At 53.3% G+C, this 24,570-nt stretch overlaps 2 protein-coding genes across 2 annotated transcripts; both read left to right on the top strand.

The window, feature by feature from the left end:
• The first annotated feature begins 4,762 nt into the window (after window positions 1–4,762).
• Window positions 4,763–9,620, top strand: NAA60 (N-alpha-acetyltransferase 60, NatF catalytic subunit). Its single transcript, XM_056866190.1, has 5 exons — window positions 4,763–4,916; window positions 5,884–6,013; window positions 6,342–6,438; window positions 8,065–8,312; window positions 9,475–9,620. The coding sequence occupies exons 1-5, from the start codon at window positions 4,807–4,809 to the stop codon at window positions 9,616–9,618; spliced, it is 729 nt and encodes a 242-aa protein (XP_056722168.1). The 5' UTR covers window positions 4,763–4,806; the 3' UTR covers window positions 9,619–9,620.
• Window positions 9,621–20,882: 11,262 nt separating this feature from the next.
• Window positions 20,883–23,168, top strand: LOC130492470 (forkhead box protein J1.2-like). The gene is given in 4 exon segments (XM_056866220.1): window positions 20,883–21,032; window positions 21,034–21,106; window positions 21,109–21,671; window positions 22,548–23,168. Coding segments are annotated over 4 exon segments (1,407 nt in total).
• Window positions 23,169–24,570: the final 1,402 nt, after the last annotated feature.

The following is a 24,570-nucleotide window of genomic DNA, read 5'->3' as shown; positions in this document are numbered from 1 at the left end:
CATGTCTCTGCGTAGCGACCCTGGACTTCCTTGGAGGTCTCCCATCCAGGTACTGACCAGGCCTGGCCATGGTTAACTTCTGAGATCCATTGAGATTGGACTAGCCAGGGCCATCCAAGAAGAATGGGTGGGGGAGATAAATACAAGAGATAACCGTAAACGTACTTGGGAAATGGAAGCAACTCACCTTGGACTAGGAACTCTTTACGTCCTTCTTAAATAAGCATAAACTTGAGTGGCGTGGTTCTCCTTGGCATAGAAATGGCAGTTAGCATGACCTTTGGAGTGTGGAATGCTGCATTAAAGATCCACAGCGTAAAACAGTCCTATCCCTGACCCTGGGAGGCTCTGCCACATGCTTGCCAAGAGCATACATATAATGAGTGCTATTTTTCCCCTGCCTGTTTGTTGCGGTGTTGCGACTTCCTTCCTGTGAAGAGGATGGAATTAGACTCTGCCTTACCACCACCTTTCATCTTTGCTGGAGTCACCGTCTAGAGCAGAGGCACCAAAGCAGTCGAGGACGTGACTCCCCTACAACTTTAATTGCGCCTAATTGCCGTGGCTTCTCTCAAGGAATGCTGGGAATGGGAGTGTGTGATGATCTTGAGAATTCTTTGGGAGAGATGGGTAAAGTAAATCCTCCAGGGCTTCATTTCTCAGGGTCTGTCTTGGAAACTGGGGGACCTTGGGCTAGTCACACTCTCTCAGCCTCACCTACCTTGAAGGGTGTCTGTTGTGGGGAGGAGAAGGGAAGGTGATTGTAAGCCAGTTTGATTCTTCTTTAAGTGGTAGAGAAAGTTGGCATATAAAAACCAAGTCTTCTTCTTGTTGTTGTCTTCTATCAAGCAACTCGAGGTGCAATAGATTGGAGGGGAGAGGTGTCCAAAATAAGCCTGCGATCGGCGGACTGACTAAACCCAGCTTTCATTGGCTTCAACAGCATTGCTCTTGTTTACCTTCTGTAAAGCTGTCAGTCTGGCCACAGCAGGCCCCGGAGGAGCGGGCTGAGAACAGCTTCACTTCGTGCCTCTTTATTGTGAGAAAGCAGACAGGTGGCAGGGATCGGAAGAGACCTGGGGTGCTTTGGGTGGTGCACAAGCCCCGCAGTGGATTCCTGTTCCCTTGGTCCTGCGCCCTAATTCTGGCTCTCTGCCTCGTTATTTTGTTGGGGTTTTGCTGCGACCCCTGTGGATTTGCTGATCAGTGGTTTCGGTCTGTCACTGACAAAATCAGGCTTGGAGAGGGAGCTGCTGATGTGGTCATAGATTTGATACATCTCTTGGAATTCTATCCGGCGCTAAATGCCACTCAGCATAAATAATTGAGAGCCGGAGTTCTTATTTCCAGTTTGAGCCTTGAATTATAGATCTTCCCATGTCTTGTTTTAAAAGGCCATCTGGTGTCACTTTTCATACAGTTAGTGTGTGCTGATAGCAAGAGAGCATTTGGAAGAGGGGGGCCCTTGTTTGGTGGGGAGAAAACTAGCTGTGGATGGAAGGGCGTGTGATTGAAAGGCTGCAAAATGGCTCAGTGGGGGTGAATGGGGAAATCGGGCGTGTGAACGCAATATAAGTGGAATGGGAGTGTCAACCGGAGTGTCGAGAGGCCCTTGATCTGAAATGTTCAGATAGTGATTCTCCATGTTAGAAAGAGCACGTTTTCATGGTTGGGGCGAGAAGGGAACTTTCAAATTTCACCAGCTGGAAAAAGGGAAAGAAGAGCCCTCAAAAAGAAAGTATGTTTCCACCTCTCTTCTTAGAAGTCAGCAAGCTTTGTTTCTTCCAAGACTGGAAGAAAAAAACAACAAGATAATTTAAAGAAACATTCCTTTAAGGGCTCTGCAAAGTTTGTAAAGGTCAACTGTAGAGGTTGCTGTGGAGGCAGGATGGGGACCGCCTCAGGAAGACGTTTTTTTGCATCCAGACACAGGGCTGAGCCTGAACTGGTCTGAAAATGCAGGAGTCAAGGCATATCCAGTATTTCTGAACTGGAATTACTGTCCGTACATTTTTATCCCATCCTTCCTCCAAAGAGGAAGCAGTTGTCCCCCTCAGGGATTTAATCCTCACAACAACCCTGTGAGGTAGGTTAGGCCAAGAGAGAGAATGACTGGCCCAAGTGAGTGGGGAGTTCTCTAACCACTGCCCCAACCACTGCATGAAGAAATACAGTCTGCAGCCTGAAGCTGGCAATGCTATCAAGAAAGTGATCCAGCAGTCTTGATAATTTGTCTCCTTTGTTTCTGGCATCTTTGAGAGCTTCTGTCTCTAGAGTTGAAAAGGGCTCGGTGGAACAACATGTTGGTGGAACAGCATCTGCTTGGCAAGCAGAGAGATCCTCCAGTTCAGAGCAGATAATTAATTGGTGATGTGGAAGATCTCTTCCTGGAGAGCTGTTGCCAGTCTGAGTAGATCCAGATAGACTGGTGGTCTGATTCAGGATAAGGCAGCTTCATGTACTTATGTGCTGAGGCCTTAAAGACTTGCAGGAAAAAGCCCCCCCCCCCCCGGTGTAATGCTTTCTATCTGCTGGGTTACACCTGGCAAACCACATATACTGTATTGACCCAGTAGAAAAGAGTAAGAGTCCAGTAGCACCTTAAAGACTAACAAAATTTCAGCAGGCTGTGAGCTTTTGTGAATCACAGTTCTTCAGATTTTGTTTTGACCCAGATGAGTAGCCGTATTAGACATGTACTGCCTTGATGCTGCTTCCTGTTGCAGTACAAAGATGTTGTTGCTCCCGAGGAGTGCCGTTATCCCAGTTTCGCTTCGAGTCAGCTTGCGTGTCTGGAAGGTGCTGGGTACCTGCTGGTAGTTGCAGTCTGTGCCCTGAAAAAGGTGGGGTTGGCAGACCATGGGAGGGTGGCTCTGCTGGCTGCCCTGCTTTTGGCCAGGGGCACGTTTGTATGCTGAGCAGTTGCCCGATGGGTATCCGCTTGGGTGCGTCTGGGGAAGCCAGCTCTCACTCACAGTGGCTTATGCAGCAGTGCCCTTTGTAAGTTTTGAAGACGCAGATGGGCTTTTATGTCATTATGGTGCGGCAGATTAATGCGGCTGGCCCGCCATCTCTCTTTCCTACAATCATAGAACCACAGAGTTAGAATAGAGGCTATCTAGTCCAGCCCCCTGCTCAATTCAGGATCAGCCTACAGCATCCCTGACAAGTGTTTGTCCAGCCTCTGCTTAAAGACTGCCAGTGAGGGGGAGCTCACCCCCTCCCTAGGTAGCCCATTCCACTGTCGGAGAACTCTTACTGTAAATCCCCCCCATATCCAGCTGGTACCTTTCCTTCAGCAATTTAAACCCATTATTGTGAGTCCTCTCCTCTGCCGCCAACAGGAACAGCTCCCTGCCCTCCTCTAAGTGACAGCCCTTCAAATACTTCAAGAGAGCAATCCTGTCCCCCCTCAACCTCCTCTTCTCCAGACTAAACATTGTCCAGCATTCTTCACTCTTAGCAGCCTGATGGAGTTACTGACAACTAGGATGGAGGAGGGCTGGCTTGCCCCCCCTGCCCCTCCGGGCAACATCGGCGGTGGAACCCAGTGCCCAGAAGCACGTGCCCTGGGGCCACGTGCATGCAGTCTAATCCTATGCCTGCTTGTGCAGAAATCCCCACCAGTTTCTATGGGTCGGCCTTACTCCCACAGAAGCACCCTGAGCCTGATACAGGGTTTTAGGTTAATCAGCCCCAGGTGTTCCGGAAGACGAGCAACTCCAGCGATGTGCCTGGGTAGGAACACCGGTTGGGAGTGGTGACGCGTGCCCCCTTGCCAGGGGGTGCCTTTTGCTTTGGGTGTGCCTGTTGCCCTTGCACGGCCTTACTGGCTGTTGATCCCTTCTGTTGTGCTTTGGGGGTGCAGAATGCTTCATGCTGCTTTAGCCTGATGCTTGTTGTTCAGCCCCAGCAGTGAGAGAGCTGCAGGGCAGGAGTTCTCACACAGCCAGTGTTTCAGGGAGACTTGTCTCTCGCCTCCCAGAATGGACTGGGTCGTGCTTCCAGAGGCAGCTTTGTGGTCTAGAACTCTGAACATCTTTATTTGTGCCCCAGCAGTCTTTTGGTAATCCTTGTTGCTCAGTTGAGACTTGGGGAGTTGGTTGGCTTGCATTCAGTTTCCTGGGGGAAGTACTTTGGCGAAGAACTCAGGCTTACTAACAGGTTGAAAACCCTTTGGAGGCTTAGAACATAAGAAAGGTCCTGCTGGATCAGACCCAGGCCCATCAAGTCCAGCAGTCTGTTCACATAGTGGCCAACCAGGTGCCTTTAGGAAGCCCACAAGCAAGACACCTGCAGCAGCATTTATCCTGCCTGTGCTCAACAGCACCTCATAGAATAGGCATGCTCCTCTGATCGTGGAGATAACAGGTATACATCATGACCAGTATCCGTTTTTACTAGTAGCCAAGAATAGGCCTCTCCTCCATGAACATGCCTACTCCTGTCTTAAAGCCTTCCAAGTTGGCAGCCGTCACCACATCCTGAGGCAGGGAGTTCCACAGTTGAACTATACGTTGTGTGAAGAAATACTTCCTTTTATCTGTTTTGAATCTCTCACCCTCCAGCTTCAGCAGATGACCCCACATTCTGGCATTGTGAGAGAGGGAGAAAGGGGCTTCTGCCCTTTGGGCTGAGAAGGAAGCAAGCGCATAGGGGTGGCACAGGCTGGGTGAATGGGGCAAGTGGTCAGTGTTTCTTTTATTCTCTGTATGGGGGCTTCCTACTCGACTCACCCCTGCTCCTCCTTGTGTGGGTGATCCTCATCCAAATGGACTTTGTCTTGTCCCTCCCCTACAGGTGTGAATGACCGAGGAGGTGCCCCCGACTGCACTTAGTGAGATAAACCTTCGCCTTCTGTGCCATGATGACATAGACACGGTCAAGCAGCTCTGCGGCGATTGGTTCCCGATAGAGTACGTCACAGTCCTGGCTTTGAGGGTGGGAGGGGCAGGGGAGGGACAATGGCACAGGATACCGTGCAGATGGAGGAATCATAGAATTGTAGAGTTGGAAGGGACCTCCAGGGTCGTCTAGTCCAACCCCCTGCAAAATGCAGGAAATTAACTACCTCCCCCCCACACTCACACCCAGTGACCCCCTACTCCATGCCCAGAAGATGGCCAAGATGCCCTCCCTCTCATCATCTGCTTAAGGTCATAGAATCAGCATTGCTGTCAGATGGCCATCTAACCTTTTCTTAAAAACCTCCAGGGAAGGAGAGCTTACCACCTCCTGAGGAAGCCTGTTCCACTGAGGAACCGCTCTAACTGTTAGACAATTCTTCCTAATGTCTAGACAGAAACTCTTTTAATTTCAACTCATTGGTTCTGGTCCGATCTTCTGGGGCAACAGAAAACAACTCTGCACCCTACTCTATATGACAGCCCTTTGAGTACTTGAAGATGGTTACCATATCCCCTCTCAGTCTTCTCCTCTTCAGGCGAAACATACCCAGCTCCTTCAACCTTTCCTCATAGGACTTGGTCTCCAGACCCCTCACCATCTTTGTTGTCCTCCTCTGGACATGTTCCAGCTTGTCTATATCCTTCTTAAATCCTTAGCTTCAGGCTTGGGATCATGGGGGCAGGGGGAGAGTAGGGTTATGAGAAGGGCCCTGGGACACCGCAAGACATCCCCTGCCCCAAACTGGAGCCACTCCCCACTCTGTCCCCCTGGCCAGTTTGCCACAGTCAGCAAATGGTGGGCGGCGTCTGCATTATCTGGACAAGTCTGAGTAATCTGGAGCTGAGAGAGCCACGGCACTTGAAAGGAAGGGCCGTGTTCCTCAGGCCATCAGAACATTTTCCCTCCTCGCTTGTCAACAGGTGCCCCTCCGGCCTGGCTGGCTTCCTCCCTTAGTTCCATTTGCTTTCTTCCCAGGTACCCCGACTCATGGTATCAGGACATCACTTCGAACAAGAAGTTTTTTTCCTTGGCAGCCACTTACCGGGGCATCATTGTGGGAATGATAGTGGCCGAGATCAAGAGTCGAACAAAAGTGCACAAGGAGGTAGGCGGAGGGCCCCGCTCCTGGGGGAGATGTGCAGCCACGCCGAGGTTACTGCCTGCTTCAAGCCAGTATCTCCCTTCTAACCCAGCCGCTACATTTTCTCACATCATACCAAATCTATCCAAATACGTTTTCCTTAGAAAAGTGTATCATGAAGTCTTTATCCACTGGGTGGATGAGGAGAGCTGTGACGCACTCCAGACTGTGCATTTTTTCTGCCCCCGAATGTCTCTCCCTTCTCAGAAGAAAGAAGGAAGAAGCCCCTTGGCAGAAGGGCCAAGGTATGCTGAGGTGTTGCCTTTTTCATGGGTTTCTTTCCCCCCTCTAGGATGGTGACATTCTAGCATCCAGCTTTCCTGTGAATACTCAGGTCGCCTACATTTTAAGCCTGGGAGTGGTAAAAGAATTCAGGAAGCACGGCATTGGTAAGGGGCCTTTTCCTTTGCTCAGTTGATGGTGGGCGATGCAAACTGGGCGAGTGATCGCACCTAAAGCGCTGGCACGTCTTAATTGCACATTCTCATTGTGGAGCAGGGAAGGGAGGCCAGCATTGATAAGAGAGCCAGCATGGTGTAGTGGTTAAGAGTGGTGGTCTGGGCTTTCCCCCCCGGTCTGGCTCCTTTTCGGCCGTAGCTGCCTCCACACGAACATGCCTCTGGCAAAAGATCTCCTGCATCCCTCCCCTGAGGAGAAGAAGAAGCATAAGAAAAGGCGCTTGGTTCAGAGTCCTAACTCTTACTTCATGGATGTGAAATGTCCAGGTTGCTACAAAATCACCACTGTGTTCAGTCACGCTCAGACGGCCTGTAAAACAGAACTATTCCACCAGGCCTATGGTTGAGGCCAGCTACGGTTTCTCTTATCAGTGCTGGCCCCACTGTGCTTGAGTGTTTCCATCTTACTTGCAGGCTCTGCTGTGGCCTTTTATCACAATCAATTGTGCCAGTGAGATATATGATTTTATTATTTGTTAGGGCTGTTTTTAATCTATTTTTATGTGATTCTGAAGTTTTATTGTATATTATTATGTGAGCCACCCTGAGCCCAATTTCTGCTGGGGAGGGCAGGCTATAAGAATGGCAAAATATATAAATAAAATAAATAGGTAAAAAAGTCTTATCGAAGAGGGAGTAACGTGATAAGGCCCTGACCTGGATGGCCCTAGCTATCCCCATCTCAGCTGATTTCAGAAGCTAAGCAGGGTTGGTCCTGGTTACAACTTGGATGGGAGACCACCAGGGAAGCCCAGGGTCGCTACGCAGAGGCAGGTGATGGCAAACCACCTCTTGCCTGGGAAACCCTCCAGGGTCGTTGTTAGTTAGCTACGACCTGAGGGCACTTTCCATCTCCACCAGCATGATAAGGGGTCTACAGAATTATGCCTGGAATGGAGAAACTGGGTGAAGAGAAACTTTTATCCCGCTCTCCAACTGGGCCTTGGAAGCTGTCAGCAGACGGCGACTTCCCCATGGCACTGGACAGGCTGCTGCTGGAAACAAGGTGCCGTTCGTGTGCCCCAGCATGGCTGCTCTTGTGTTCCCTGGAAGTCCAGCTGACGCGTGCCAGGCTTTAGTCCACGTCTCTTCAGTCCTGCCCTCAACTCAAACTTGGTTTTTATTTCCTTCAATAAAAGTAAGATCCCTAGGAAGCTTTTGCAGTGTAACGAGCAAAGACATACAGCCAGAGCTGATGACCTCTGAGTCTGGAGTTCACCGAGCTGCTTTACAAGGGAAGATTGTTGTAAAATTATCTTGCAGTCCTTGGCAGGTCTCTTAACTAGAGCACTGCTTTTGGCTCGCTCTGCAAGATGTAGCATGGTGGTAAAATAGCTGCCAACGTCTCTGCAAGCAGGCCAGCTGGACAATGGTTTGGGCTCCACCGTGCAGTTTTTCCAAGCAGTCCTTTGGCAGTCCCTGAGCTGCCAGGATCCTCTTGGCAAGGTGCCTAATGGGGAGGCGTTCTTGGCCTGGCCCTGGGGAGGGAGGTGCTGAGCACGGGGCTGCAGGTGTGGCTCCCGGTTTCTCACATCCCTCCTCCTCCTCCTGTGGCAGGCTCGCTCTTGTTGGAAAGCTTGAAAGATCACATCTCCACCACGGCTCAAGACCACTGCAAAGCCATCTACCTGCATGTCCTCACCACTAACCACACCGCGATCAATTTCTACGAGAACAGAGACTTCAAGCAGCACCACTACCTGCCCTATTATTATTCCATCCGGGGCGTGCTCAAAGATGGCTTCACTTACGTCCTGTACATCAACGGCGGGCACCCTCCCTGGACGATCTTATATCCTTTTTTGGTGGCCAGGCGGGCCTGTGCACAGTGCCGCAGATCCCTGAGAAGCGCCGTGCTGTGTCCCACGGGTGGAGAAGAGGGACAGGTGCTTGCCCAGTTGTTTGCAAACTGAGGACTTGGGAGCCAGAGTGGGTTGCAAGACCAGGGAGGAGGAGAAGGAGGAAGAACAGAGAGAGTCAGGAGGGGGAGCTCTGGGAGGGGGCACAGTAGGAAATGTTGGTTTGTCTCTGGTAATGTGCAAAATGGGCATCCTGTCGCTCAGTAATGCCAAACTGGAAAAATGTTAACTCGTTCAGTGTTAGTCAGTGAGATTCTTGCGTTTCGCGCTGGGGAAAAGAGCCAGGAATTACTTTGCAAGCGGGGGCTGAAAAGTACCAGAACGTCAGGAGCGGGTCCCATTTCAGAAACACATGAGAACGAGAATGTTGGTGCGGGGCGAGCGCATTCCACCGACTGAGATGGTTGCTCAGCAGGCTGTTCTGGGTCGTCTCTGTTGCTGCACAGATCAGAATGCAACCCAAGGCACCCCTTGACTAGTGTGGACAACCCGATAGGGTGTGAATGTTGAGGCTAGGATTTCCACGTTGCCCCGGACACTCTCAGTGCTGCTGCAGTCGCAGAGCAGAGCCCTCCATTGTGGAACTGCCCTTTGTGTGTTCGGCTGAGCTGTTGCAGAGGGGTGTCCACGCCCGTTCTTTGGGGGCTTGGGCTTGTTGGAATGTCGAGCTAGCACCTAGGGCCAGGACAGCCAGAGGGTTTGTTCACTTTCTGCCCCTGTAACGGGTGCTGAGCCTTCCTCCTGCATAGTGCAGCGGCAGTCAGTGTCTGGTGAGCAGTCGCCGCAGCGGCCCCTGCTGATTGGTATCTCACCTGCTCTGTGTCTTCCCCGGTCTTCCTCAGGAGGTGGTGGGCTCTCCTTCCCTGGAGGTTTTTAAGCAGAGGCTGGATGGCCATCTGTCAGCAAGGCTGATTCTATGACCTTAAGCAGATGATGGGAGGGTGGGCATCTTGGCCACCTGGGCACGGAGTAGGGGTCATTGGGGGAGTGGGGGGGAGGTAGTTGTGAATTTCCTGCATTGTGCAGGGGGTTGGACTAGATGACCCTCATGGTCCCTTCCAACTCTGATTCTATGATTCCTTAATGGCTGTGCACTGATTACTTGCAGCACATTGGGTCAGCCTTGGCCAATCTGAGCCCCTGTACTATTCCACAGCGGATTTACCGCCAAGCCCAGAGCCTCCTGTGCAGCCTTTTGCCGTGGTCGAGCATCTCAGCAAAGAGCGGCATTGAATACAGCCGGACCATGTGATGCGAAGGTAGGCCGCAGCCTGGCCGGGCCACCCTCTGAGCCGTTCTCCCGTGAGGCTCGGAGCGAGGGGAGGGGGTGCAGCGCCGAGTGAGATGGGACGGATGCCGTGGCACGGATCTTGGCCACTGGCTGTTCAGCCACCATTCCCCCACCCCCTTCTCCAGTTACCAGCATCACTCCCTTTCAACAGGGAACAAAATGTTGTTGTTCAATAAAATGAGACTGTGGAGGATCTGAGGTTATCAACGACTGATGCGGACGGGAGGGTGGCTCTGGGACAAACTGTGGGCAGGAGTTCGGGAACCTTCCCCTCCCCCTGAAGCAAGTTTTTGTTTTATTTATTCGTTTATACCCCGCTTTCCTCCCCAATGGGGACCCAAAGTGGCTTAAATCATTCTCCTCTCCTCCATTTTAGCCTCACAACAACCCTGTGAGGTAGGTCAGGCTGAGGGAGAGTGATTGGTCCCAAGTCACCCAGCGAGCTCCCATGGCACGAGTGGGGATTTGAACCCGGGTCTCCCAGAATCTAGTCTGACACTACGTCACACAGGCTTCCTCCCCCCTCAATCAATACCGTGTTTCCGCCACTTGTCAGCACTCATGTTAAGCAGGGTTTCCCTGAAGCTGCTGCTTTACACCCTGGTTTAATGCAACCACTTCTTCTCTGAGTCTGAGGCAGGGAGAAGTGTCTGTCTGTCTGTCCTGAAGCAGAGACTCTGCTACGGTGGTTACTGCCTGAAAAAGGCCTCTGGTTCTTCTTGCAGGCCATTCTCGTGCTTGCTGGAGTCGCGCAGCACTGTGTTGAGGGAGCGCCCAGGAGCTCCACGCGTGGACGGACCTGACCCTGCGGACCAGGATGCCCCCCCGTGGACCAGGCGGCACTTTGCAGCCCTTCCCACCTGGCTGGGCTCCCAGGTCTCCACCTTGGCTTGGGGCTTAGTGAGGTGGTCCGGGGTGGGGGTGGCAGCTGCTTCGGAAGGGCCCGTCCTGGTGCCACAGGTGGCTGTTTGTACCTGAGCGAGCACCTCCAAAGCTGTGTGGGAGACATCTGCGGGCTCTGGCAACCCGGCTTGGCGTGGCGACGTGCCAGGAGGTGGGCTGAAGGAAGGAGACCATGCAGGAGTCGGAGGGATGGTTTTGGCGTGGCTCCGTGGCCTGCTCGGAGGCTTCCTCGTGCCGAGAGGACCAGGCTGGGGACGCCCCTCGGCCCTGCAGCACAGGACTTGCTGGCCTGGCTGGGACTCTGCAACAAGCAGCTGGAGACGGGGAAGACGCGGGGAGTGAATTTGCTGTTTCATAGTGAAATGTGTGTATATAATTCAGTATGCACTGTGTATATATCCTTTTGCCTCTAGTCTGAGCTAGAACTCAAGGGCAGAGGGTGGCCAGGGACTGTCTGAATTAAAAGCCTCGTCTTCAGGGATCTCTGTATGCCACCCTGGCAGTATCTTCCGTGGGGAGCCAGTTTAGGACAGAGATTGCCCATCAGCGTTCTGGATGTTCCGAAGAGCTGTTGTGAAACTCTCTCCCCTCCCCAGGTGCAGCCAGGATTGGAGAGGTACAGGGGCTAAGCCTGCAGTGCCCCGGGGCAGGAGTTCCAAATCTGGTCCCAGGGCTTGTCCAGGGGCCCTCGAGCCCTTCAGTGGAGACTTGGCTCACTTCCCCAGCCAATATTTGCCTGTTTTGCACAAGACACTCCTCCTCTATCAAGCTGAGAAAGGGGCACAGTTTTGAGGGGGGGGGGGGGGAGAAAGCCCTGTAATGGTATCTGATCCTCAAGGAGAATGAAAAATCATTTCCCCCAGCTCTGCAAATGCAGTGTGTGTGTGCGGGGGGCGGGGGTCAAAAGCAGCTTGCTCTGCCTGCACTGTCAGCCCGTAGCTGGTGGGTACAGCCAGCCTCCAGGTGCAAGTGGAACAGGAAGGAATGCTCTATCAAGTCAGGCAGCATCGGGACTTTTGGGTCCTGGAGTTTTGCCGCTGCAGAAGCATCTCCTGATGCCTGGAGAGGATCCCTTGGTGGGTGTGTGGGGAGCGGTGTGGCCTTTCAGGGACCTCGACGTTGATCCCAGGCAGCTTCTTCCCATAGCCCCGCTTCTCCATGAGGCGGGAGGCGATAGGCCCCTCTTGCGTGTCTGGGGCAGCCCGCTAGCCAAGATCAGCTGAGAAAGTGGCAGGCCTGAAGCGGAGATGTTTTCCTGACCTTGTGGCAGGGGGAGCCTAGGAAGGGGGGGGGGACGAAAGAGGCCTTCCCCACTCACACTCGCCATGCAGCAGAAGGGGGCTCCCCTGCCTCTGTCCAAGGTTCAGTTCTCAGGAACACCTCCACAACGGGAAGAGGAAACAGTTGAGGCACATTGGCGCAGGCCCTGCCTCCTCCCAATTAACGGGGCTTGTCCCTGCAAGAGAGGACTGTCCAGGTGGCCTGGCCCACAGTACCTGTAGGCTGTGCCTTCAGTAGCCCTTAGTCCCCCGGGGACAGTTGCGCTCCAGGAATTAATGAGAACCACCCGACAGACCTGAAGGAGCTGGCATCCCCCAGAGGACAGGCCCTGGTTCTGCTGCGGAGGCCCGGCTCTCAGTGGTCAGGTGGTGCCGCAGACGGACTGGACGGCCCCCTCCGCATTGCAGCGATCACAGAGCCAAAGGGCAGAGGTCTCTCTGTCAGGGGCCCATCTGTCCTTGGGGCGGGGGGGGGGTTCCAACTGGTGAACTGGTAAGAGCCTCTTTAATATAAATCATAGTGTGTGATCTTCTCTAAATGTATTTTTCTAACTTTTCTGCTTGAGAATGTCTTGAGTTTTAGTTTGTACAGTTCTGGTTTTCTTTAATGGTTTTACACACTTTTCCATATCTGAATTCCGTGCGCTTGACAAGTTCTTCTGCCTGTTGAGTGCACACACAGCTCACAGATTGGCTTCAAGGAAGACCTCCCTCTGCGCTGTGATACCCACTCCACAGCTGCCACCTGCTCCCCCCCCCGAAAGGTTTTGAGGTCAACCACTTGCCTGCTGTACCATTATTTATTAAGAGCTAAAGTTAGCCGACCACTTACAATGTCTTGATTAAAAAGTTTTGTTTGTGATTCTTTGGTTGTCTGTGCAGCATCTTCTTTCCCTGGCCATTCATGGTGGGTGGAAACGGGACTCCTTGTAGCAAGCACCTGCTCTAACTGCCTGGCCTGATAAGAACAACATCGGCAGATCCCTGCTGCGTCAGGCCAGCGGTCCATCTGCTCCAGCCAGACAGCTGTTCTGTCTGCATACTCCAGCCAGACGTTGCCTCTGAATGTGGAAGTTGCCTTCCGTCCCTGTGGCTAGCAGCCATCGATGGACCACTTCACTCCATGAATCCGTGAATCTAAATCAGTTTAAAAGGGGGATTCGTGTGGTGTGGTTTAGAGCGGTTGTTTGGAGTAGTGGACTCTAATCTGGAGAACCAGGTTCAATTCCCCACTCCTCCACATGAGCAGTGGCGGCTAATCTGGTGAACTGGATTTGTTTCCCCTCTCCTACTCATGAAGCCAGCTGGGTGACCTTGGGCTAGTCACACTCAGCCTCACCTACCTAACAGGGTGTCTGTTGTGAGGAAGGGAAGGTGATTGTGAGCTGGTTTGATTCTTCCTTAAATGGAAGAGAAAGTTGGCATACAAAAACCAACTCCTCTTCTAAATCCTGGGCCTGTTTCCCAAGAATTTCATTGAGTTCTAGTATTGCGGGAGAGGGGGCGGAAACACCCTCTAGCTGCTTTCTCCACCCCCGGCTATAATTTTAGAAACATCCATCATGTCTCTCCCTTCTGCTGTCTCCTTTCTGGACTCGGAATCCCCGGCCTCTGCTCCCAGGAAAGGTGCTGCTGCAATCCCTTAATTGCCTTGGTTGCCTTCCTTTGCACTTTTACCACCTGATGCTTCCAGTGGGCTACCGCCATTAGTTCAAGATTTCCACCACAACTCCCAGGCCCAATGAAGGGGTAGGTGCAGATGCTGCTATGCCAAGAGGGTGGCAAGTAAGATGGACCCTTCGGGAGCTGAAAACTTTTTTTCTGAGAGCCAGCATGGTTATCATGCGGGAGTAGGACTTGGCAGGCCTGGGTTCAAGTCCCGTCCCCCCGCCCCCCAGCCATGAAGCGCCTTGGATGACACTGTCTTTCGGGCCTAATGTATGGTGTGGGCCAGCAGGTGCTGCTGGTAGAGCCTCTCAGGCCTGTGGGTGGTATAGGGGGTCATCTTCATGCATACCAGTGTATCAAAACATACAGGTAGCAACAATGACACACCAAAACAAAATCACCGGCTTCAAAACAGCACAACCTTATTCTTTTGGCTCCCATCTGTTCTGTGTGTCGTTGAACAGTAAGTGGTCAAAAACAAGCACGCCCTACCATGCAGATGTTAAGAGAGGTCCCCTAAACCTAGTGGCCACTGGCAGTAGCACTCTCTCAAAACACTTGGCTCCCCTGGTGACTCAAGGCTTGCTGTGAATTCTGTAAAATCTTTCCACAAATCCCTGGCTATGGAGACCTCTAGACTGGAGTTTCCCAAACTGTGAGTCACGGAGCACTTTTCAAGAGAGAAATTTGTCACGGAGCACTAATTTTCACCTAGCACCTATATACTAAACTAAATGACAGTAGTGTTTTTCTTTCCAATCTCTTCATGGAGCACTAGGAGATATTCCATGGAGCACAGTTTGGGAACCTCTGCTCTAGACTGTTGTTCTGGTGCTCAAAGAGGATTTGTAGCCACTATCACACACACCCCCACTGGCCCGCAGCTGCTTGCTCAGCCTGGGAACTTGAAGACTCCTTACAGCAGGGTCTTCTCCCAAATTGCAGCTTGTGGCATCCTGAACACTTCATCAGGGGCAAGAAGGGTCACGTTCCTTGGAAAGGGCGAAGACTTCAGCCCCCCGTGCCCACCCAAATCACGACAGCTGTGTCACCCCACAGCTATGGACCAAGCCTCTCGTTTGCACACACACACCCTTCACACTGGCTCTGGCTCAGAAGCAGTGAGGGCAGGAGCGAAGGCCGAGGTTCCAGCTCCAAAGGGGGAAGGGGCTACTGAGGTCGCCGCTGCTTCCAGGGCTGTCTTTGGGGGCATCTGTGTTGCAGCCACGGCCCAGACCAGCTTCTCTACTGGAGCCACGTTCAAGACTGAGTGCGTAAAGCTGCCGGACCTTGGCCGCACTAACAAACTGGTTCCACAGGAAGGTGGGCAGCCCACCCAGGCGACCCTTCCAGGCATACAAGGGCACTCCGGCTGTCTCCATCACCTGCAATGGCACAGGCACAATACTCCGTCACCCTCTGCCGCCGCCCCACTCTTCTGCCCGTCCCGAGGGAGGCCGGGGCTTCACCACCTGGAGCCCAACTGTTGGCCTGAGGTGCTGAGCTGCAGCAGCTGACCAGCCTGGCACAGAGCCCAAAGGCCTCCTCACCCACCTGGGAGTGCGCCGCTCAGAGCTTGAGGGCGTGCAGTTCAGGCACGCTCAGCTGCCTGGTGTACAGGTGCGCCACCAGGCGACGATGCAGTCGTCCGCCAGGCCCGGCCCAAGTCCAGCACTCTGTCCAGGCCCTCCTCCACAAAGCCCACAGGGAAGGCTGGCCGGCCATCGAACCACAGTGGCACCTGCAAAAGAAGAGGGGCGGGGTCTGCACACTCCCCACCCTCCTGCCTTGCTCATCAGAGGCCCTATCCTGATCCTGTTGATTGTACACATTCACACTGTGCAACGAGAAAGGTGGGCTGTTGGTGTTGCCAACCTCCAGCCGGGGCCTGGAGACCTCCCAGAATTACCACTTCTCTCCCCATGACAGGGTTGCCAGGTCCCTCTTCGTCACTGGCAGGTTTTGGGGGCAGAGCCTGAGGAGGGAAGGGTTTGGGGAGGGACTTCAATGACATAGAGCCCAATGGCCAAAGAAGCCATTTTCTCCAGGTGAACTGATCTCTATTGGCCAGAGATCAGTTGTAATAGCAGGTGATCTCCAGCCACCACCTGGAGGTTAACGTAAAAAATTCTCACAATACTGGTAACAGTGAGCTGAGGAGAAAGAAACCAGCACGACTCAATATATTCAACAATTCATTAACTACGTATAAACAGTGAAAAAATCAACCACAAGGTGAGAATATCCGGAATAGCATTTCCTCCTTCTCTGGATTGGACCTTGTCCCAACTTAGTTATCGACAGTGTCAACCACATTTGGATCTGAAGAAAAATTGCCTCTGATAGACTTTTTGGACTTGCTATTAGGCTTGTGATAACTTTTTGAAAATAGCTGTATATATTTGCACACCTTGTGGTTGATTTTTTCACTGTTTATGCATAGTTAATGAATTGTTGAATATATTGAGTCGTGCTGGTTTCTTTCTCCTCAACCACCTGGAGGTTGGCAACCCTACCCACTATGCCGCCTAGGGCTCACCTCCAAATCTCCAGCGATTTCACAACCCAGAGCTGGCAAACCTACGGATAGGGTTGCCAGGTCTCTATTTGCCACCGGTGGGAGGTTTTTGGGACAGAGACTGAGGAGGGTGAGGTTTGGGCAGGGGAGGGACTTCAATGCCATAGAGCCCAATGGCCAAAGTGGCCACTTTCTCCAGGTGAACGGATCTCTATCGGCCGGAGATCAGTTGTAATATTGGGAGATCTCTAATTAGCACCTGCAGGCTGGCAACGCTATCAGTGGAGGGTGGGCTCTCTGGCATTCTACCCTCCCCACCCCAATCTCCAGGATTTTCCCAGCCCAGAACCGGCAGCGTTAAAGGCGGGCCAAGCAGCTCTCCTCTGGGCCAGCCACGTGGGTAGGGTTGCCAGCCTCCAGGTACGAGCTGGAGCTCTCCTGCTATTACCCCTGATCTCCAGCCGATAGAGATCACCTCCCCTGGAGAAAGTGGCCACTTTGGCCATTGGGCTCTATGGCATTGAAGTCCCTCCCCTCCCCAAACCCCGCCCTCAGTCTCTGTCCCCAAAACCTCCCACCGGTGGCAAAGAGAGACCTGGCAACCCTATCTGTAGGGTTGCCAGCTCTGGGTTGTGAAATCGCTGGAGATTTGGAGGTGAGCCCTAGGAGGCATAGTGGGTAGGGTATCCAACCTCCAGGTGGTGGCTGGAGATCACCTGCTATTACAACTGATCTCTGGCCAACTCTATTCTATGGCCTTGAAGCCCCGCCCCTCCCCAAACCCCGCCCTCCTCAGGCTCCGCCCCAAAAGCCTCCCGCCGGGAGCGAAGAGGGACCTGGCAACCCTGCACGTGGGCCTCTCTGCGAGGCCCCGCCCCTTGCTGCCCGTGGCCCCGCCCCGGCCGGACCAGGGCGGGGGGAGGCGGCGGGGAGTGGGCGGGGTCGGGCCCGGCCGGCCCAGCGGCGGCCGGGGAAGGGGCGAGGGGGGCGGGCGCGAGCGGGAGGCGGAGCCAATGCCGCTCGCCGGCCGGAACCGGGCTGGCCAATGGGGTCGTTGCCCACCTTGGCTGACCTGCCTACGGTGTTTAGCTGCCCGGCGCTGTGCATTTCGGGAAGTGTAGTCCACACGAGAAAATTCCCAAAGGAAGCCAGAAGAAAAGGGATGGCTGGTTTTAAACCAGTGGTTCCCAACCTTTTTTTGACCAGGGACCACTAGGACTTTTTTTGTTCGGAGCGGGGACCCCAAGGTTCAAAATAAAAATCCCGAGAATTTGAAAATAAACTTTAATCATAACTGTTAGTTAAACATTAAACTTAGAATAATATTTGAATATATATTTTTATAATAGAGAACTTTTAATTGAAAATATTAATTTATTATGGGTTTATAACTTTGTTTCGCGGACCTTGATTTAGTTCTCGTGGACCCCTGGTTGGGAACCAGTGTTTTAAAGAAAGCGGGCGGGGCTGCAGCATCCCGATAGTTTCGATGCGCAACCTGTACTCTGAGGAAGTGAGCTGTAGCTCCCGAAAGCTCATACCCTGCCAGAAATGTTAGTCTTTCAGCTGCTGCTGGGCTCGTGCTCTTTTCTAAACCTAGGGTTGCCAGCCTTCAGGTGCCAGCTGGAGATCTCCTGCTGAGACAGCAAGGTAGACTTCCCCTGACTATGGAAGATCCACTGATTTAGCAATTGGTAATAATCTCTTTTCCTTTCTGTAAATGTATTGAAATGTATTAGGACAGCAAGGGAATAGCTTGTTGCTGGGCAGGATATCTCTGTGTGTCTGTGTGCTAGTAACTGGGGCAAGAGTCACAGAGGGTTACAGCAAACCATAACAAGAACTGGGTGAAACTGTTACTCTACTGCCGCCTCTATGTCTGGAGTGCTTATCAGCTTTACCCTGAATGCTGATGGGTTGTCACATCTTGAATTTGTATGGAGAAACAGGATGGTTTCCAGTTGGCAAAGGTGTCAGACAAGGATGTCTCTTCAGTCTGTATTCTGAGCATATCATAAAGTAGGTGAAAGTGGAGTGAACATTGGTGGAAGGAACATTAATATTTTGAGATATGAACATGACACATTACTGGCAAAAGACAGTGAAGACCTGAAACTACTGAAGAAGGTTAAAGCAGAAAGGAAAGGTCCAAAGCAGGACTACAGCTGAACATCGAGAAGACAAAAGAAATGACCGGGGAATTACACAACGTTAAGTTTGATGATGAAGAAATTGAAATTGTTCAAGATTTTCTTGTTCCTTGGCTCCATCATCAACGAAAAGAAATCAGAAGGAGATTGAGACTGGGAAGGGCAGCCATGAAGGAGCTAGAAAAAATTCTTAAGTGTAAAGTTTCACTGGAGACCAAGATCAAGATAATTCATGTCGTAATATTCCCTATTACTATGTATGAGTGTGAAAGTTGGACAATGAAGAAAGCTTATAGGAAGAAAGTGGATTCCTTTGAAATGTGTTGGAGAGTTTTACGGATACTGTGGACCGCCAAAAAGACAAATCAGTGGATTCTAGTTCAGATCAAGCCTGAACTCTCCCTACAAGAGAAAATGACTCAACTGAGGCTGTTGTATTTTCGTCACATTATGAGAAGACAAATGTCACTGGAAAAGACAATAATGCTAGGAAAAGTGGAAGGCAGCAGGAAAAAAGGAAGACCCAGCATGAGATGGATGGACTCAATCAAGGTAGCCACAGCCCTCAGTTTTGCAAGACCTCAGCAAGGCTGTTAATGATAGGACATTTGTGAGGACATTAATTTGTAGGTTCATCATAAATTGGAAGTGACTTGATGGCACTTAACACACACACATACAGTCCTTAATATTTTCTGATATTTTGATTCCCAAAGGTGAAGAGCTCGTTGACGTATCTCTGGTCGTGTGCAGAGAGCATCCTAGCCAGCCGTGATTTCAGCGGGGGGGGGGGGGTGATCCAGCATGTAGCGTGCAAACCTTGGGGCTTCTACGAAGACTGAAGTCTAGGTGGTTGGTTATGCCAAGCCTGGGACATTCTCATGTGCATGCATGACACGCATCTGCATGCTGTAGGCTAGTAGTTCCCAGACTTTTCGGGCCACCCCCCCCTTGGTTCCACAAACTCAACCCCAGCGCCCCTTACCCTGTCCTGTAAAAAGCATTCAAAATAGGAGTTTGCATGACTCACTAAAGAAGATAATAACAATACAATTTCAAAACAGTAACAGTTAATTGCACATCTATTCAAAATCAAATTAAAACTTACTTTTAATTAGTTGAAATTTATTCAACAAAACCAATGAACTTGACCCAGTGGTACCAGCTCTTCAAAGTCTGGAAAAAAAATTCTGACAGTTTCCACCAAATTTCCCAGCATGGTGCCATAGCTCGATCTATTGTGAATTAGTGAACAACACCGTTGAAGGGCCCCACCTCTAGTGCCCCCCTGCTGCCCCCTTGCCTCTTAGTGCCCCCCTAGGGAATCCCACTGCCCCCCAGGGGGTGGTACTGCCCACTTTGGGAACCACTGCTCTAGGCAATCCACGTGAGGCCTTGGTGGGCTTTCTTAGATGAAGGCCCAGTGCACATAGGAGAAACCTACCCTGACCCTGGATTTTAGTGGGGGTGGGTTTAAATTAATCCGCATTAGCCCCTTAACAGCCAGGGTTCTTTGGATCTCTTGGGGAGGAAACCTAGGCAGGTTGGCTCAGACTTGTACTCGGTGGGGCTTACTCCCGAGAAAGTGTTTTCTGGGGTTACACTCATCTGAACTTCTCTCTCTAGTAGCCTCTGCCAAGTGGCCCAAAGAAGGTGGGGCCGGCCACCACTGACCGGGGGTGCTCTGGGCTGCTAGGAAGACTTGGGAGCCCCACTGTCCCCTCCCCACCAAGGCGGCACCAGGGTGGGGAAGAAAGTAATCACTGGCGGGGGGGGGTGGGCTTGGCAAAGGCAAAGGGGAATTGGCACCTTTTAATTCTGACTGTGAACTGAGGCAGATGAAGAGAGGGAGAGCAGGAAGGGTTTTGCATCAGTGCTTGGTTGTCATGGCCCTTTCTTGCATGCCCAGGGTAATGCCGCTCAATCGCCACTTTGTAGTCAGGGAGGAATTTGGGGTTAGGGATCCTGGGAGGTGGGTTGTTGTTTTTTTTTGCCATCTTCTGGGCATGGAGTAGGGGGTCACTGGGGGTGTTGTGGGGAGGTAGTTGTGAATTTCCTGCATTGTGCAGGGGGTTAAACTAGATGACCCTGGCGGTCCCTTCCAACTCTATGATTCTATGACAGGACGATGTCAGGGCCAGTCCAAGAGTTGCATGCCACCCCTGGTGAAGTCCTGAACATTTTCCCTGCCTCAAGGCCTTCTGGGGGATGGGGGGGGAGATACTTCACAGCCCCCCCTCCCCCAACCTCCCCCTGCTCCTTCCTCATCCTCAGGCCCAGCATTTCCTTCGGGGACTCTTTTCTCTCAAATAGCCCTCGATCCTTCATGCCCTCCTTTGCCCAAGTGGGGACTTCTCTGGGGTCATTGCAGGACTCCACTGCGCTTTCTGTTGCCCAGCCAAGAAACTCCGCTGCTCACAGCGAGGGCGGTGGAAGGCGGGGCAGAACTATGCGCCAGGCTGGGCACTTCCCTCCAGGTGAATCAAACACACATGCATGATTCAAGTGGTTTGAGCAGCACCGTGCTCCCCACAGCTGCTACACAGAAGGACGCACGAGATGTGAAAAGATACCCCCAGGGGCCATACAGCTGCCTCAGGCTTTTTGTTGGCTAGCTAGTCCTTTGGGGGGTGAGGCTGCGATTACCCCCCCCCCCCCTGGCCTTCTCAGGTTGCAGCCCCATCGGCTTAGCCACGCACTCCCTTAATGAAGGTGAACACGAACCCTGGCTCGACCGCGGCCACCTGGACACCCTTGGAAACAGGATCGTTCATCCCCAGGGAGCCGCTTCCCAAAGAGGCGGGCAGCTGTGAGGCCCCCCTGGCAAACAGAGCGCAGGTAACCCAATCCAGCCGGCGGGGGTGGGGGGGAGGCCAGCAACAGCATCCCTTTTGTCTCGGCCCCTGCAGGAGATCTAACCGAAGCAGTCTCCTTCTTACCCACCCACCCTTTCTTTGCTTCCCAGTGGGAGAAAGCAGGGCCCGGCAGGGCTCAGGGCTACGGAGCATGGCCAGCCGCAGGTTGCCCATGGTCCAGCGGAAGGAGGAGCAGCTGGACTCAAGAGCTTGGAAGGATGGCGACGGGGCCGGGACCCTGGACGACAGCCTCACCAGCCTCCAGTGGCTCCAGGAGTTCTCCTTCCTCCCTGCTGACCCCGAGGCCTCCTCTGCCTCTGGCCAGCCTGGCCCCTCGAGGGTCCTTCAGGGCTCCTGCGGCCCAGCCAGCCCCCCGGCCGGAGACACAGCCGCCAAGGGGATGCCCCCGAGCATGGGCAAGCCCACCTCCTCCAGCACCAGCTTCTGGCGGCCCCCCGCCCCTGCTTCCGAAACAGCCGACTATAAGACTGATGCCCGGGTGAAGCCCCCCTACTCCTATGCCACCCTCATCTGCATGGCCATGCGGGCCAGCAAAGAGGCCAAGCTCACCCTCTCCGCCATCTACACCTGGATCATAGAGAACTTCTGCTACTACCGCCATGCGGATCCCAGCTGGCAGGTGAATTAGGGGCAGCCCCAGGGTGGCAAAGGGCTATGGGGGGATGGCGGGGGCAGGACATAGCTGTTCTCTGGTGTAAATATTCTGGCCCATTGGCTTTGTGGATTACTTGTGTTCAGTTTTGGGCACCGCAATTTAAGGATGTAGAAAAGCTGGAACGTGTCCAGAGGAGGGCAACAAAGATGGTGAGGGGTCTGGAGACCAAGTCCTATGAGGAAAAGTTGAAGGAGCTGGGGATGTTTAGCCTGAAGAGAAGACTGAGAGGGGATATAACCATCTTCAAGTACTTGAAGGGCTGTCATATAGAGGAGGGTGCCGAGTTGTTTTCTGTTGCCCCACAAGGTCAGACCAGAACCAACGGGTTAAAATTAAATCAAGAATTTCCATCTAGACATTAGGAAAAAATTTCTAACAGTCAGAACAGTTCCTCAGTGGAACAGGCTTCCCTGGAGGTTTTTAAGCAGAGGCTAGATGGCCATCTGTCAGCATTGCTGATTCAATGAACTTAAGACAGATCATGAGAGGGAGGGGCATCTTGGCCATCTTCTGGGCATGGAGCAGGGGGTCACTGGGGGTGTGGGAGGTAGTTGTGTATTTCCTGCATTGTGCAGGGAGGTGGACTAATGACCCTGGTGGCCCTTTCCAGCACTATGATTCTGTTGAGGGCAGGAGAGAATGGTCCGGCTGGGTGCTGGGTCAATGTTTCCCAAATACCTTGGGGTAACTCTGCTAGAGACTCTTTGTTCCAGCTTGGCCAGTAGCCATGCGGTGTTTATAAATTAACCACTCCAGTGGCCCCCATTCTCCCTCCACAGCCCTCTCTTGCATCCCCCAGCTAAGCCTCCTGTATGTGTGTGTGTGTGTCTGTCGTTGCAGAACTCCATCCGGCACAACCTGTCCCTGAACAAGTGTTTCCAGAAGGTGCCGCGGGGAAAGGATGAGCCGGGCAAGGGGGGCTTCTGGCAGATCAACCCCCAGTACGCAGACACGCTCATCAATGGTGGGTTCCCACGGAAACGAATGCCAGCCCTCCCCTCCGCTGCTGCAAGCACCAGAGGAGACAGCCTGCTGAGCGGGACATGCATGCAGGCACCACTGCTGCGTCCCAGCAAAGCCGCCAGGAGGGCCCCTTCCTCTCCTATGGTAGAGATCAGCAGGGAGACGGCCGTTCTGCCGAGCAACCTCAGCTGGGTCCCAGGGCTGGAGGGGACCTTTGCAGCTGCCGGCGAAGACGAAGTGGAGCTCGCCACGGCCCTTTGCGCTCTGGCCCCGGCGGAGGAAGACATGGCTTCCCTCTCCCACCCTCTGCCTCTCGACGCTCTGAGCAAACGGGGTCCCCCAGTGGAGGAGGAGGACCTGGTGTTGCGCTTGGAGCCGCTGACCGAGCCATGGGAGGAAGCGGGAGAGGAGCCGGCCCTGGGAGCCAGCTGGGGCCTTGAGGAAGACCCTTGCTTTGCCGAGAGCTTCCTGGTTGAGATACAGCCCTGGGAAGTGTGAGTTGGCTGGCCTCTGAGCCCTCTGCAACAGAAGGGATGGCGGAGCCCCTGCTGCCGGCCTGGGCTGCTTGTCAGGCGCTGCACTCTGGCTGGGTGTCCTGCCTGGTGGCGGCTCCAGTCCTCCGGGTGCAAGTATATACACACTGTGTTTGGCAGGGTGGGGGCAAGTCCTCCACTATGGCCCCCTCCCAATGTTCTGAGGCCCTGACCCCCAACTTCCCCCTTTTCCATTTTTGTAAAAAAAGAAAAGTCTGTAACGTGGCAGAAGTTGCTGTGTGTGGGTTTTTCTTACATGAGGAACAAGCCCCCAGCCTTGGGAATGAGGATTTTGCCCCTCCCCACCATTTTCCAGGAGCAGAGGTTGCTTTGGTCTGCTCTTAACCACTACACCATGCTGGCTCTCCAGAGGAGGAGAGGTGCAAGAGGCAGATGGGGCAGTGCCGTGCCATGGCTGCCCCTGAAAGGCAAGCGGGGCAGCTCAGCTGCAGCCCCCAAGGAGCAGGCCCACCAGTCAACAAGAGGAAACTACTGGCCCCGCCCTCAATCTGGGGCTGGGAGGAGAAGGGGCAGAACTTAGCATTTCACTCACGCCTTTCCTGTGCCCAAACCACTCCCTGCGCCCCATCAGCCTGAAGGGGAAGCCCGTCTTAGCCCCACAGAAGGCATAAGGACTTCCGTAGAGCCACGCTGGATCAGGCCAAAGGCCCATCAAGTCCAGCCGTCTGCTCACACAGTGGCCAACCAGAGGTCTTTTGGAAGCCCACAAACAGGGTGACTGCAGCGGCGGCAGCAGCATCCCGCCTGTGCTCCCCAGGAAGGGCTACAAAGCATGCTGCCTCTCGCACAGTCCTTCTGAATGGGCAACCAGGCCGCATCCGAGATTGTGCCGCCCAGCCCCTGGGGAACACTCGCCCTGCCGCCAAGGGCTCAAGGGCGTCTGCTCCACCCCCCCAACAGCCAGAGACGGGAGCGCAGGCAAGACACAGGAGGAGTTTATTCCTATAAATATAGAAACACACCAAGCCGCGTGGGCAAGAGTTCAGCACTGCCCTTCAGGAGACACGGACAGAAAAGGATGGCACCACCAGAGAGGACGGGGCAAACCCCAGGCACGTCACGGCCCCCGGCAGGGCAGGAGAGCCGAAGAGGGGAGGCCGCGGCATCTCCCTTTCTGGCTTGCCCAAGTTAGGGGCCTGGGAGGACCACTCATGCCCCGAGGGTCTTCTCCTTCCCTATCGCCAGCCAACAACGCTTGACAGAAAGAGGGTGGAGGCTGGAATGGGACCCGGGAGGGACTCCTGCCACGATCCAGCTGGCCCTTCCTCATCCCCCTCTCCAAAAGCCTGTGTGGGGGGCCTCAGACAGGCACAGGGTCACAGCGGCAGCAGGGCCACTGGGGGTCA

This window comes from Euleptes europaea, chromosome 21 (assembly GCF_029931775.1).
Source record: "Euleptes europaea isolate rEulEur1 chromosome 21, rEulEur1.hap1, whole genome shotgun sequence".
Taxonomy (NCBI): Eukaryota; Metazoa; Chordata; class Lepidosauria; order Squamata; family Sphaerodactylidae; genus Euleptes; species Euleptes europaea.
This window is presented reverse-complemented; position numbering and strand designations above follow the sequence as displayed.